The sequence below is a fragment of the Scyliorhinus torazame genome, chromosome 13 (genome assembly GCF_047496885.1).
Source record: "Scyliorhinus torazame isolate Kashiwa2021f chromosome 13, sScyTor2.1, whole genome shotgun sequence".
In the NCBI taxonomy this organism is placed as follows: Eukaryota; Metazoa; Chordata; class Chondrichthyes; order Carcharhiniformes; family Scyliorhinidae; genus Scyliorhinus; species Scyliorhinus torazame.
Genome location: NC_092719.1, coordinates 26,989,385 through 27,004,977, shown reverse-complemented (window position 1 = coordinate 27,004,977; position 15,593 = coordinate 26,989,385). Strand labels below are relative to the sequence as shown.

Genomic DNA, 15,593 nt, shown 5'->3' with positions numbered 1-15,593 from the left:
ATTTTCAGGGGCTAGTACATTAGTTACAATCTATTGAGGTCACAACCTCTCAGTTACTCATACAGTTCCATAATCACTTGACCTCTGAACCTAATCATATTGTTCATGTCCTGTGTGTCTGTCCATTGATCAGAATCTCTCTGTCTCTTACTGTCCATATGTCTGTGCGTGTGTGCGTGGGGGGGGAGGGGGGATGTGTGTGTAGGGTGGGTGGGGGAGGTGTGTGTGTTGGGTGTGGGGGAGTTGTGTGTGTTGGGTGTGGGGGAGGTGTGGGGGGGGGGGAGGTGTGTGTAGGGTGTGTGTACGTAGGGCATGTGTGTATGTGGGGGGGAGGGGTTGGGGGGTGGATGTGTGTGTGTAGGGTGTGTGTGGTGTGTGTGGGGAGGTGTGGGTGTGTGTGGGGGAGGTGTGTGTCGGGTGTGTGTCGGAGTAAGTGTGTGTGGCAGTGTGTGTGGGTGTGGGGGGGTGGATGTGTGTGTGGATGTGTGGAGGGTGGGTGTGGGAGATGTGTGTGTTGTAGATGGGTGTGGGAGCATGTGTGTGGGAGGGAGGTGTGGGTGTGTGTGTGGGGGAGGTGTGGGTGTGTGTGTGGGGAGGTGTGTGTTGGGGGTAAGTGTGTGTGGAAGCTGTATGTGTTGTAGATGGGTGTAGGTACATGTGTGGGAGGTGTGGGTGTGTGTGTGGGGAGGTGTGGGTGTGTGTGTGGGGAGGTGTGGGTGTGTGTATGGGGGAGGTGTGGGTGTGTGTGTGGGGAGGTGTGTGTTGGGGGTAAGTGTGTGTTGGGGGTAAGTGTGTGTGGAAGCTGTGTGTGTTGTAGATGGGTGTGGGAGCGTGTGTGGGGGGGAGGTGTGGGTGTGTGTGTGGGGAGGTGTGTGTTAGGGGTAAGTGTGTGTTGGGGGTAAGTGTGTGTGGGGAGGTGTGTGTTGGGGGTAAGTGTGTGTGGGGAGGTGTGTGTTGGGGGTAAGTGTGTGTTGGGGGTAAGTGTGTGTTGGGGGTAAGTGTGTGTTGGGGGTAAGTGTGTGTGGGGAGGTGTGTGTTGGGGGTAAGTGTGTGTTGGGGGTAAGTGTGTGTTGGGGATAAGTGTGTGTTGGGGGTAAGTGTGTGTGGGGAAGTGTGTGTTGTAGATGGGTGTAGGTGGCGCGTGTGTAGGTTTCCTCTGCCTGACTGTAAATCTGTCTCTTCCTGCGTATCCACCCATTTCTGTCTCTGTCTATATATCTCTCTCTCTCTCTGTCTCTCTAAATCTCTATCTGCGCATCTCTCTCTGTCTCTCTAAATCTCTATCTGCGCATCTCTCTCTGTCTCGTTTGCCAGGAGTTTGTGCCGGTGTTTGCCCTGGATGCAATTGGCAAAGTGTCGCAAACTTCCATGAGAGGCCAGAGATGCGATTCTCGCCGGTGAGATCTCGGAACGTGATCACCCCTGCCCCCTGCCACTGGCGTAATGAGGTCCTGGTTGGGAATTTTATTTAAATACATGTTAATATCATTAGCGGGCTTTCTTTCACACTGTACCATCCCCCCCACATTGAGATTTCCCCCCTTTACAACAGGTCTGGAGCAATGTGAATCAGTCAAGGGGACAGGCCCAGGGCCACAGGTATGTTCAGGCTCCGGGTAGAGGGGGACATGCCTGGGCACTGCCTGGGAGGGCTTTATGTTATTCTCTAAGTCTGAATAAAGATTGTAGACTTCCAGTTAACACAAATACTTTATTCAGTAGGTTTGTTCTGTTTCCAGAGCTTAACTAGATGCAATACAGTCAAGAGATATGACCAGTGAAGCTAAGGTAAGGGGCCTATGCTGAGCTGTCTCTGTCTGCTGCTGCTGCTGCTCACTAGCCCTGTGCTTCTGAAAGAGGCCGATCCTCCCTGGGGCTGGACCCTTTATACCCGGCTCTGATGCTGCCCTCTAGTGGTGCTGTGGCTGTCACATCTGTCTGTAGTCCCCGGTGTATGTGCAGATGTACAGATCACTACAGGCTTCCTCTGGGGAGCTCCATGGGGCGGGGGATGTTCCCCATGTCCTGGTTGGGGGGCGGGGGGGGGTGGAATGTAGGTTCTCAGCATTCTTCATCAAAATACACCATAATTGCCAAACATTACCGCTTCAGATTCTTCTTGTGGAAGCCTTTCGATGGGACATGGGCCAAGTGGATTGAAACAGACTGAACTGGCTTTCTGGCTCATTCTCTCTGCAAATCACTAGTTAGCACATTCATTTTCCATTAGGAGTCTGACTGGAACAGCTGCCACATGTGGCCAGCAAAGGCTTCTCGTCACTGCAGCTCAGATTGAATGCTCTCTGGTGGCTGAAATTGTAGACAATGCTGCCCTCTGCTGCCCAACCGCACAATTGTTCTTTTTCCCCCCAAAAAAATACATTTTGCATTCCTCAGGCTGAGACCTGTTGTTACTGAGAAAGAGAAGTTTCTTTCTCAGGCATCCACTTTCAACATCCAGATAGGAGTCAAATTATTTTTCCAATGACCCAGCCAATGCTCCCAGGACAGGAACAGCATGGATCAGATGTAAAGTAAAGCTCCCTCTGCGTCCCATCCAATGTTCCACCTTCAAGAAAGGATGTGATTAAACAACTGAGAGTGGGGCCATCGGCAATAGCAGCCGTGAATATAAACTGGACATATTTGCAAGCACTCACAGAATGTGAAATCTCAAACTGTGTGGGAGGAAGGGAAATGAATCAAATCCTGACGGTTCATTCGCTTGGAATAGAGTACGTGAGGAATTTCCAAGCAGGCCTATTGCAGTTCCTTCAATGGAGATGGACAGTCAGCATGCAGGCGAATGCACTGTCTGTCACACACTTTCTACATCTGTCCAAATTAGCCCCTCTGGAGGGAGAGGCTCGTTCTTCTTCGACAGCGTTTCAGTCTGAGGCACCAGATGCAAAACTATTACTGCTGTGTGTGTTTGACTTGTCCTATGTGAGTCTCTTTATTACCGATGCAGCCTCCTGCCCCGCACGGACCCTGGGTGCTGAACTGCTGCACCCTCCTGTCCCGCATAGACCCTGGGTGCTGAACTGCTGCAGCCTCCTGCCCCGCACGGACCCTGAGTGCTGAACTGCTGCACCCTCCTGCCCCGCACGGACCCTGGGTGCTGAACTGCTGCACCCTGCTGCTCCGCACGGACCCTGAGTGCTGAACTGCTGCACCCTCCTGCCCCGCACGGACCCTGGGTGCTGAACTGCTGCACCCTCCTGCCCCGCACGGACCCTGGGTGCTGAACTGCTGCAGTCTCCTGCCCCGCACGGACCCTGAGTGCTGAACTGCTGCACCCTCCTGCCCCGCACGGACCCTGAGTGCTGAACTGCTGCACACTCCTGCCCCGCACGGACCCTGAGTGCTGAACTGCTGCACCCTCCTGCCCCGCACGGACCCTGAGTGCTGAACTGCTGCACCCTCCTGCCCCGCACGGACCCTGAGTGCTGAACTGCTGCACCCTCCTGCCCCGCACGGACCCTGACTGCTGAACTGCTGCACCCTCCTGCCCCGCACGGACCCTGAGTGCTGAACTGCTGCACCCTCCTGCCCCGCACAGACCCTGGGTGCTGAACTGCTGCACCCTCCTGCCCTGCACGGACCCTGAGTGCTGAACTGCTGCAGCCTCCTGCCCCGCACGGACCCTGGGTGCTGAACTGCTGCACCCTCCTGCCCCGCACGGACCCTGAGTGCTGAATTGCTGCACCCTCCTGCCCTGCACGGACCCTGAGTGCTGAACTGCTGCACCCTCCTGCCCTGCACGGACCCTGGGTGCTGAACTGCTGCAGCCTCCTGCCCCGCACGGACCCTGAGTGCTGAACTGCTGCACCCTCCTGCCCTGCGCGGACCCTGGGTGCTGAACTGCTGCACCCTCCTGCCCTGCACAGACCCTGAGTGCTGAACTGCTGCACCCTCCTGCCCTGCACGGACCCTGGATGCTGAACTGCTGCACCCTCCTGCCCCGCACGGACCCTGAGTGCTGAACTGCTGCACCCTTCTGCTCCGCACGGACCCTGAGTGCTGAACTGCTGCACCCTCCTGCTCCGCACGGACCCTGAGTGCTGAACTGCTGCAGCCTACTGCCCCGCACGGACCCTGGGTGCTGAACTGCTGCACCCTCCTGCCCCGCACGGACCCTGAGTGCTGAACTGCTGCACCCTCCTGCCCCGCACGGACCCTGAGTGCTGAACTGCTGCACCCTCCTGCCCCGCACGGACCCTGGCTGCTGAACTGCTGCAGCCTCCTGCCCAGCACGGACCCTGGGTGCTGATTCATCCACCAGCACGCAATAACACGCAATAACACGCAATAACATGGCACGATTCATCCTCATTCGAGGCACGCTGTAAGTGCGCACACACAAATGCACTCACACATATACATATACACAGACTCATGCATGTATATATACACACACATATATAAACGCAAAGATATATACACATATAGATGCATATATGCACACCGATATGCATGTGCACATATACACACATAAATAAATAGACATGTGCACAATGACATACAAAACACATACACACAATTCCTGCCAGGACAAAGTCACCAAAGGCACAGTGGGCTACACAAAGGGACAGAGGCACAGTGGGCTAAACAGCTGGCTTGTAAAGCAGAACAAGGCCAGCAACGCGGGTTCAATTCCCGTACCAGCCTCCCTGAACAGGCACCGGAATGTGAATGTGGCGACTAGGGGCTTTTCACAGTAACTTCATTTGAAGCCTACTTGTGACAATAAGCGATTTTCATTTCATTTCAACTCATCCTGCAAACATACACTCACTGTTAAGTCTGCACTACCTCAGCCACTTCCATCAGATGGATGGTATGTCCAAGGACTTTCTGTACAGTGAACTGGCCACTGATCACGACATTCTGGACATCGCTACCTCCTCCACAAGGACCCCTGCGAGAGAGTTATAAGCATGGTGGACATTGACACTGACGACTGGGAGACAGGTAGTGACGGCCGAGATCTCGGCAGGTTGACTGTTTGGAAGGTATTGGAAGACACCAGGAGAAACAACAGCTCAGTTGTCCCAGAGGGAAACACCTTCTCAGCCCACTGTCTCCCTCTCCAACAAATGTAGCAGAAAGTGCCACGCCAGAGCCACACCAAATGATGCTTAACACAGGGGAGGCGGTGGCATAACGGTACTGTCGCTGGGCTGGTAAACCAGGGACGCACCGTAATGATCGGGGAACCCCGGTTCGAATCCCACCACGGCAGGTGGTGGAATTTAAACTCGACAACATATCTGGAATTAAAAGTCTAATGATGACCATGAAACCATTGTCGATTGTCAATTTCACTACTGTCCTTTTGTGAAGGAAATCTGCCATCCTTACCTGGTCTGGCCTACATGTGACTCCTGACCCACAGCAATGTGGTTGACTCTTAATTGCCCTCTGAAGCCATTTAGTTTTATTCAACTGCTACAAAAACACGAAAAAGGAATGAAACCGGACCGACCACCGAACATTGAACCAGGCTCCGGAGACGACGACGACAAACCCAGCCCTGCCGACCCTGCAAAGTCCTCCTGACTAACACCTGGGGGCTTGTGCCAAAGTTGGGAGAACTGTCTCTCAAACTAATCAAGGAACAGCCTGAGATTGTCTGTAAGGTATGATTCTGCGAGTATGACTATGTCCCAGACACCACCACCACCATTCCTGGGCATGTCCTGTCTGGCAGGACGGATCCAGCAGAGGTGGCAGCACAGTGGTATACAGTCAGGAGGGAGTTGCCCTGGAGTCCTCAACATTGACTCTGGGCCCCATGAAGTCTTGTGGCTTCAGGTTAAACATGGGCAAGGAAACTCCTGCTGATTACCACACACCGGCCACCATCAGTAGTGGCCAGCTCGGCAGAACCACCACAGACCGAGCTGGCCAAGTCCTAAAGGACGTAGCTGCTAGACTGGGACTGCACTAGGAAGTGACCACCGCACAGTCTTTGTGGAGACAAAGTCCCGCCTTCACATTGAGGATACCCTCCATCGTGTTATGTGGCACCACCAGCGTGCTAAATGGGATAGACTTCGAACAGATCTAGCAACTCAAGACTGGGCAGCCATGAGGCGCTGTGGCCCATCAGCAGCAGCAGGATTGTACTCAGCCACAATCTGCAACCTCATGGTCCAGCATATCCCCCACTCTCCCATTACCACCAAACCAGGGGATCGACCCTGGTTCAATGAAGAGTGTAGGAGAGCATGCCAGGAGCAACATGAGGCATACCGAAAAATGAGGTGTTGACCTGGTGAAGCTACAACACAGGGCTACTTGTGAGCCAAACAGCATAAGCAGCAAGTAATAGACAGAGCTAAGTGATTCCACAACGAACACATCAGATCTAAGCTCTGCAGTCCTGCCACATCCAGCCGTGAGTGGTGGTGGACAATTGAACACCTCACTGGAGGAGGAGGCTCCACAAATATCCCCATCCTCAATGATGGACGAGCCCAGCACATCAGTGCAAAAAACAAGGCTGAGGCATCCGCAACAATCTTCAGCCAGAAGTGCCGAGTGGGTGATCCATCTCGGTCTCCTCTGGAGGTCCCCAGCATCACAGATGTCAGTCTCCAGCCAATTCGATTCATTCCACATTATATCAAGAAACGGCTGAAGGCACTGGATATTGCAAAGGATATGGGTCCTGACACTATTCCGGCAATAGTACTGAAGACTTGTGCTCCAGAACTTGCCGCACCCCTAGCCAAGCTGGTTCAGTACAGCTACAACACTGGTATCTTCCCGGCAATGTGGAATATTGCCTAGTTGCGTCCCATAGAATCCCTACAGTGCAGAAGGAAACCATTTGGCCCATCGAGTCTGCACCAACCCTCTGAAAGAACACTGTACCTAACCCACTCCCGCACCCAATGCACAAACCCTCTGAAAGAACACTGTACCTAACCCACTCCCGCACCCAATGCCCATAGCCGTACCTAACGTGCACATTCCTGGACACTAAGGAGAAATTCTTTTAGTCTGGCCAGTGCACCTAACCCGGCTCAGAGGAAGATGGTTGTGGTGATTGGAACTCAATCATCTCAGCTCCAGGATATCACTGCAGGAGTTCCTCAGGGTAGTGTCCTAGGCCCAACCATCTTCAGCAACTTCATCAATGACCTCCCATCCATCATAAGGTCAGAAGTGGGGATGTTTGCGGATGACTGCACAATGTTCAGCACCATTCGCGACTCCTCAGATAACAAAGCATTCCGTGTCCAAATGCAGCAAGACCTGGACAATATCCAGGCTTGGACTGACAAGTGACAAATTACATTTGCACCACACAAGTGCCAGTCAATCCTATGCAAGTAACTGACCTCCTCACCCCCCAAAGCATGTCCACCATCTACAAGGCACAGGTCAGGAGTGTAATGGAATACTCCCCACTTGCCTGGATGCGTGTACACTGCAATAACTTGCCAAGTTTCCTTAGGCAGCACCATCCAAACCCACAATATCTACCGTCTAGAAGGACAAGACCAGCAGATACCTGGGAACCCCACCACCTGGAGGTTCCCCTCCAAGTCACTCACCACCCTGACTTGGAAATATATCGCCGTTCCTTCACTGTCGCTGGGTCAAAATCCTGGACCTCCCTCCCGAATAGCTCAGTGGACTGCAGAGGTTCAAGAAGGCAGTTTACCACCACCTCCTGAAGGGCAACTAGGGATGGGCAATAAATGCTGGTCTGACCAGTGATGCTGACATGCTGTAAATGAATTGAAACATATTTTTAAAATTAACACAGTTGACCAGCACGGCACAAATCATTATCCTACGAGACAGAAGGATGTTACCAGTGCAGCACAGAAAAATCAACCTACAGATACCAACAAATACACCTGTACACACACAAATATGTACAGACGTACAGAAAGACACAACATACATACTTTGGCGCACACAGCCGGCTTTTCTCACCATATTGTCCTACGCTTAGAAGAAATAAATCCTGGAGACGTGTCCCACACCATCACACTTGCGTGGAGGGGCCTGAAAAAGCCAGCATTGCCGTGTTTCCAGAGATTGGAGCACCCTTCCCTGGTAAAAAGAGGAACCTCCCCCAATGCACATGGAAACCGCCCCCCCCCCCCTCCACATGCACATGGGAAACCCCACTCCCTCCCCAGAGAGGCTCTCCTCCCCCACCCCGGCCCTGTTCTCTAGGGTGGTGTGCCAGGGGCTCCTGGGCATGTCCCTCTACCTCCAGGGGTTGTACCTAACCTGTGCAGCCTCGCTGGGTTGCCTTTGCCTGGTTCCTGTTTTCAAAAATCCTGTTGTTAACCTCGCTGAAGTGATGACGAGATCCCAACGTGGGGGGGAAACGATACAGCAGGGAAGCCCTATAATTATATGTGAATGTATTCAGAAAGAGGCTCCCGACCTTCCTCGGCTGGAACCTCATTCCGTCAATGGTGCGGGGTGGGGACAATCGTGTCCCGAGATTCTTGGTTTGGATCTCTCGCAGGAATGTGCACCCTTGTTGCCATTAGCGCCCGCAGCAAACGCGGGTGCCAAAGTCCCGGCCAAAGTTTCCTGCAGATGTTCTATTCCCGATTAATATGCTGTTAAATCCGTGAGCCAGCCACCTCCTTCATTGTGGAAGAGACTGTATGAATGACTCACTCCATGAATTGAGTTGAGAATAAAGCAAGGCTGAACTTACTGTGAACCCACTGCTTTTAACATTCATCAACCTGTCCCTTCGAAGTAGCTACTCAGCAACCTGATAAAAATGAATCTCTTGGTGCACCGAAAGAGTGAAACTTCCTCCAGTCACTGTGGAGCAGCCTCTTTGAGATTCCCTTTGTTATTTAGGCCTTTTTGTCTCTAGTTTTCCACTTTTCAGTCAATTTCAAATCAGAGGCTGTCCACAATTCACTGAGTGGGGACCACCACAGAATCATTCAAAATGCGCAGATCATCCACCGTAACAAGTTTCCTCATTGAAATTCCAATCATCGTGGGCGTTCCTGAAGAATGCTCCAGATATTCAGTGAAACTCTGATAGCACAACCTCCTGAACCAGTAAAACTGATGAGGTAACTTCCTGACACGGTGAAACTCTGACAGGATAACCTTCTGATACAGCCAAACTCTGATAGGATCATGGCTGACCACGCCATGCCCAACTTGCCCGACTAATAGAGGAAAATATCCCGTGCGCCTTCTTAACCATTCATCCACCGTTCCTGCTCGCTTCCGGGATCTGTGGACATGCACTTCAAGGTTCCTCTGTTTTCCTCAACGGGCCAAGAAAACACACCACCAGCTTTTCAAGGGCAGTAAATGCTGGCCAATGTCAGCCATCCCCACATCCCATGAACGAATATATATATTTTTTTTAATCCACGATGATCGTCCTTGATTAATACGTGAATTTCTAAATAACAATTTGTACTGTCAATCAGAAGTCTTCCAATCATTCTTCACCACCAAGGTTAGGTTTATTGACGTATAAATACTTGGGACATCTTTTCCTTCCTGTTTACACAATGATGCAATGTCAGCAGTTCCAAGGTGCCGCATTGGAAAATTATGGTCAGTCCCCATTTTGTCCTCCCTGAGCAACCAGAGAAACATTTCATTAGAGCCTGGCGATTTATCTGCTTTCAAATATGCTAAACCACTTACTTTATCACTGTTTATCCCATCCAATATTTCACACTCCTCCCGATTGTTAACTCTGCATTACCCTGCTCTTTGGGGAGGAGAAACAGAAAGTACTCTTTGAAGACCATTCCCACGCCTTCCAACTTGACACATTTTTGTCTCTTATCAGCTCTATTCCTTCCTTATTTATCATCTTAGTCCATGTATTTCTAAAACATCTTTAGGTTTATCTTGATCTTACTTGCCAACATCTTTTTATATTCACTTTACTTTCTTAATTTCCCTTTTCAATTTCACAGTTTCACCTTCTATATATCTCTTGAAACAGAAATTGAAATAACATTCCGGTATGGAGGAACTCCGAAGGGCTAACCTCCCAATTCAATTGAATTACCATATCATAAGCTCTTGATACAGTGAAACTCTGAAAAGGTAACTTCTTTTGTCCTCTGAAAGTCAGATAAAAGGGAAGGAACCTCTGAGATTGTACTCAATGTTAGTTTAGTTTAGTCGGACAGCATGGTCGGCACGGGCTTGGAGGGCCGAAGGGCCTGTTCCTGTGCTGTACATTTCTTTGTTCTTTGTTGTTTGTTGTTGTTACTTCAGACTGATTATCTTTGTCTCTGTACCTGCCACACTTCCACTTTTGTTTTATTTTCTCTTTCAGTCTGCTTTTATGCTGCTTTCTCAGATTCACAGCATTGTCTCTCCTCAGTCCCAGTGTTGTCCCTCCTCAGTCTCAGCGTTGTCCCTCCTCAGTCTCAGCGTTGTCTCTCCTCAGTCTCAGCGTTGTCCCTCCTCAGTCTCAGTGTTGTCTCTCCTCAGTCTCAGTGTTGTCCCTCCTCAGTCTCAGCGTTGACCCTCCTCAGTCTCAGCATTGTCCCTCCTCTGTCTCAGCGTTGTCCCTCCTCAGTCTCAGCATTGTCCCTCCTCAGTCTCAGCGTTGTCCCTCCACAGTCTCAGCGTTGTCCCTCCTCAGTCTCAGCGTTGTCCCTCCACAGCCTCAGCGTTGTCCCTCCTCAGTCTCAGCGTTGTCCCTCCACAGCCTCAGCGTTGTCCCTCCTCAGTCTCAGCGTTGTCCCTCCTCAGCCTCAGTGTTGTCCCTCCACAGCCTCAGCCTCAGTGTTGCCCCTCCTCAGCCTCAGTGTTGCCCCTCCTCAGTCTCAGTGTTGTCCCTCCTCAGCCTCAGTCTCAGTGTTGCCCCTCCTCAGTCTCAGTGTTGTCCCTCCTCAGCCTCAGCCTCAGTGTTGTCCCTCCTCAGCCTCAGTCTCAGTGTTGTCCCTCCTCAGCCTCAGACTCAGTGTTGCCCCTCCTCACCCTCAGTGTTGCCCCTCCTCAGTCTCAGTGTTGTCCCTCCTCACTCTCAGCCTTATTGTTGTCCCTCCTCACCCTCAGCCTCAGTGTTGTCCCTCCTCACCCTCAGTGTTGCCCCTCCTCAGTCTCAGTGTTGTCCCTCCTCAGTCTCAGCGTTGTCCCTCCTCAGTCTCAGTGTTGCCCCTCCTCAGCCTCAGTCTTGTCCCTCCTCAGTCTCAGTGTTGTTCCTCCTCACCCTCAGTCTCAGTGTTGCCCCTCCTCACCCTCAGTCTCAGTGTTGTCTCTCCTCAGCCTCAGTCTTGTCCCTCCTCACCCTCAGTCTCAGTGTTGCCCCTCCTCACCCTCAGTCTCAGTGTTGTCCCTCCTCACCCTCAGTCTTGTCCCTCCTCACCCTCAGTCTCAGTGTTGTCCCTCCTCACCCTCAGCCTCAGTGTTGTCCCTCCTCACACTCACCCTCAGTGTTGTCCCTCCTCAGTCTCAGTGTTGTCCCTCCTCAGTATCAGTGTTGTCCCTCCTCTCCCTCAGTGTTGCCCCTCCTCATCCTCAGTGTAGTCCCTCCTCAGTCTCAGTGTTGCCCCTCCTCACCCTCAGTCTCAGTGTTGTCCCTCCTCACCCTCAGTCTTGTCCCTCCTCACCCTCAGTCTCTGTGTTGTCCCTCTTCAGCCACAGTCTCAGTGTTGCCCCTCCTCAGTCTCTGTGTTGCCCCTCCTCAGTCTCAGTGTTGCCCGTCCTCAGCCTCAGTCTTGTCCCTCCTCAGCCTCAGTGTTGCCCCTCCTCAGTCTCAGTCTTGTCCCTCCTCACCCTCAGTCTCAGTGTTGTCCCTCCTCAGTCTCAGTGTTGTCCCTCCCCAGTCTCAGTCTCAGTGTTGTCCCTCCTTAGCCTCAGTCTCAGTGTTGTCCCTCCTCAGTCTCAGTATTGTATACCCTCCTCAGACTCAGTGTTGTCCCTCCTTAGCCTCAGCCTCAGTGTTGTCCCTCCTTAGCCTCAGCCTCAGTGTTGTCCCTCCTCAGCCTTAGTCTCAGTGTTGTCCCTCAATGTGGTTCAGGTGGCCTGCCACTCTGGAAGAACGTTGTTATACGCATCTAAGGATTTCCACACATAGTGATGGTATCCTCCACCCTGCATCGCTTAGCATTTTGAAGAGGGGTGGAGCTTGTGCAAGAGGATGTTGGGGGCTTCATGGAAGAAGGAAGATGTTCTGGTGGAGCATGAACATTCAGCGGCACCTATTATGCACCCATACATGTCAGAGAAACCATAATGCTCTCATCCAGCCATGTTTACAACTATGTCAGCCATTGCTACCCCTATGCCTGCAGCAGAGCTGGAGGCAACCTGCTCATTTCCAGACCCGGACACTCTGGATGCTCGTGGCAGGTGTCCTCCAGTTTACCTGAGAGCTCCTCGCAAAGACTACCCAGCTGCATATATTCAGGGGCAGCTTCTGTAATAAGATTGGGAGTCAATGGCTACGTCTTTCAGAGGAGGAGGGGGACATGATCTGAAGTTGATTTGATGGGCGGGGTAACTTCACCCCACCCCCCCACCCCCTGCTGACATGCACCCCCTGGTTCACAAAGTTCCTTCACTCATGGATGCGAGCGCCCTTGGCAAGGCTAGGATTTGCTGCTCATCCCGATCAATCCTTCAGGAGGTGGCCGTTAGCCTTCTTCTGGAACTGTTACAGTCCATCTAGTATCGGTGCTCCGATGTGTTGTTAGGTATGGCAGGAACGGCGATGTCCTTCCAAGTCATGATAATATATGAAGGGGCTGCGGAAAGTTGGAGAGATTCTGGGCAGGAGTGTTTTCGGCGCTAGCGAGGGCAGTGGGGGAAGAGGTGGAGCAGGATCCATCGGTGGCGATATTTGGGTATATCAGAGAAGCCGGTGCTCATGGACAGGAGGAAGGCCGATGTCGTGGCCTTCGCCTCTCTGATTGCCTGGCGACGAATCTTATTGGAGTGGCCATCAACAGGGGTAGCGGCCTGGCTGGGTGACCTGTATTATTTCCTTCGGCTGGAAAAGATAAAATACAAATTAAGGGGTTCAGTGGAAGGGTTTGAGGCAAGGTGGGGGATGTTCGTGACCATGTTTGAGGTGTTCTCTGTCACAGGGAGGGAAGGGAGGGTGAAAAACTGGAAAAATTTGTACAAGCTGTATAGTCATTTGTTGGGAAGCCTGTTTTCCGAATTGTTTAGCTGGTTTAGCACAGTGGGCTAAGCAGCTGGCTTGCAGTGCTGAACAAGACCAGCAGCGTGGGTTCAATTCCTGTACCAGCCTCCCCGAACAGGCGCCGGAATGTGGCGACTAGGGGCTTTTCACAGTAACTTCATTGAAGCCTACTTGCGACAGTAAGCGATTATTATGATGTGTTGTAACTTTTTATACCCGTTTGTAATAAAATACGTTTTTTTTTAAATTATAGTATATGAGATAAAAGACTATGATGAGCTTGACACAAAGCTGAGAGAAATGAGGCTTTACATTTCACTGATAATCATATTTCTCCTATCAGTGAATAGTTCTCCGTCACGTACTGGAACCAGCTGCAAATGTCATATCTAATCCTTCCCCCTACTTTGCTGTAGCACCACCATCAGCAATAGGTGTAGTAACGCCACCTGACCAATCTCCATTGCATCAGTATGACCAAGGATGCCACTCCCCCTAATTCTGCATCTCTTCCAGGAGCTGTATCCATTGGCACCTTCAGTGCTGCATCCTTAAATCATGCCTTTGCTCTTTCCCTCCTGGCATCTATTTTCCTCCCCCCTTTCCTTCCGTCCAAAACGCAGTTCTGCCACTGCGCATGTTGCTGATGTTGCTTTAAATACTGGGCTATCACATCGAGCTTCTGACGGTTCGTCCCAGCCACTTTCCTAATTCAACGTCACCCCCTGTGGCATCCTCTAATTGGCTGGGCCATTGGTAAATTTGCCTGTATTGCCCACTACTTGCAGGGTTGGACTGCCAACCCAGATGTGGTCCAGATGCTCCAACAGAGACCCAAAGTTGCTGAGATTCCAGCCTGTGTTTCACTGTGCTGTCTGCTGTCTCTGTTTCAGTGATTCACTGCTGTGTGTTTCTGTCCTTTCTCGGTTGTTTTACTCTGCTGTCTTATTGTTCACCATCCCTTTTCCAGTTTAAGTCTTCAACATTTTTTTCAGAAACACGTGAAGACCGGACAAAGCGACTCTTCAGGCATTATACAGTTGGATCCTATGATAACTTTTCATCTCACAGGTAGGAGACTTACTTAATTTATCTGGAGATATTTTTGCATTGGGCATGTTGAAAGCATGTTATTGTTGGCTTTGTGCAGGACAGGCTCATGCAATGAATGTAGGCTCTCGTAGCTAAAATATGGACCCTATGAGTCGTGGGAATTGGGAGGATACAACTCATGAAGTATAGAATAAGGTAAGGGGGCAGTGTCGGCGGTTTACGTAGCTATTTTGGAAGAGGAGAAGGCACCAGTGGAAGGGATCAAAGCAAAGTGGGAGGAAGAGTTGGGAGAGGATATGGAGGAAGGGTTCTGGCGTGAGGTGCTCAGGAGGGTGAACGCCTCCACCTCGTGCGCGAGGTTGGGGCTGATACAGCTGAAGGTGGTATACAGAGCACACCTCACAAGGGCGAGGATGAGCCGGCTCTTTGAGGGGGTAGAAGATGTGTGTGAACGTTGTGGGAGGGGGGACCCGCAAACCACGTTCATGTGTTTTGGCCCTGTCCAAAGTTGGAGAATTACTGGAAGGAGGTTTTTAGCGTAATCTCTACAGTGGTGCATGTGAAACTGGACCCGAGCCCTCGGGAGGCCATATTCGGGGTGTCGGACCAGCCGGGGTTGGAAACGGGTGCGGAGGCAGATGTTGTAGCCTTCGCCTCGTTGATCGCACGAAGGCCGATCCTGTGCCCTGGCTTGGCGGGGGGACCTGCTGGAATTCTTGACGCTTGAGAAGGTCGAATTTGAACGGAGGGAAAGGATGGAGGGGTTTTACAATTCATGGGCGTTATTCATTATGCACTTTCGAGAATTGGATTACATCGAACATTAGGGTGTGGGGGGAGGGGGACTGTGTGTGTTAATGGTGACTATGGGTGATTCCTGATTCCTTTTTGTTATTTGTTTATGTTAACATGGGGGCTGCTGTTTGGGGATTTGGTGGGAGGATGAGATCGTTATTGATATGGGGATTGACATTACATTTGTTACTGATTATTGTTTATTGTTGGGTGTAAATTTGGGAGAAAATGTGAAAAAGGAGAATAAAAATATTTGTTTTCAAAAGTACAGAATGAGGTAGTAAACTTGGCCTTCGTCAGTGATACCAAACAAATTCATAGCAAATTTGCCTCCCATTTTACACTACACCAAAAAAAAAATTATTTTTGCATGCTGCCAGTTTATAATGCGCTGTCAAATTACTGACAAAATCAGATTACAGTCCTGACCAGTTCCGTCTCTCAAAGAAAGCTCACCGAATGGCTGGTGTAAGATATTGAAAATCGTCCAATGGTGGATTAGGCTTATACGTTTCAGAGTTCAAGCTATGCAGAATGTTGGCAAAAGGTGTCGATGGAGAATTACTTTATCTCTAACTTGTGCTGTACCTGCCCTGGGAGTGTTTGATGT

The 15,593-nt window shown here is 51.1% G+C and overlaps 1 protein-coding gene across 5 annotated transcripts in view; it reads left to right on the top strand.

Moving 5' to 3' along the window:
* Positions 1 to 15,593, top strand: part of LOC140387908 (SH3 and multiple ankyrin repeat domains protein 3-like) — a 1,536,301-nt gene that overhangs the window by 1,231,553 nt on the left and 289,155 nt on the right. For all 5 annotated transcript variants that reach the window (XM_072471211.1, XM_072471213.1, XM_072471209.1 and 2 more), the window contains exon 16: positions 14,131 to 14,206. In XM_072471211.1, coding sequence (XP_072327312.1) covers positions 14,131 to 14,206 — 76 coding nt within the window. The remainder of the gene's footprint in view (positions 1 to 14,130; positions 14,207 to 15,593) is intronic.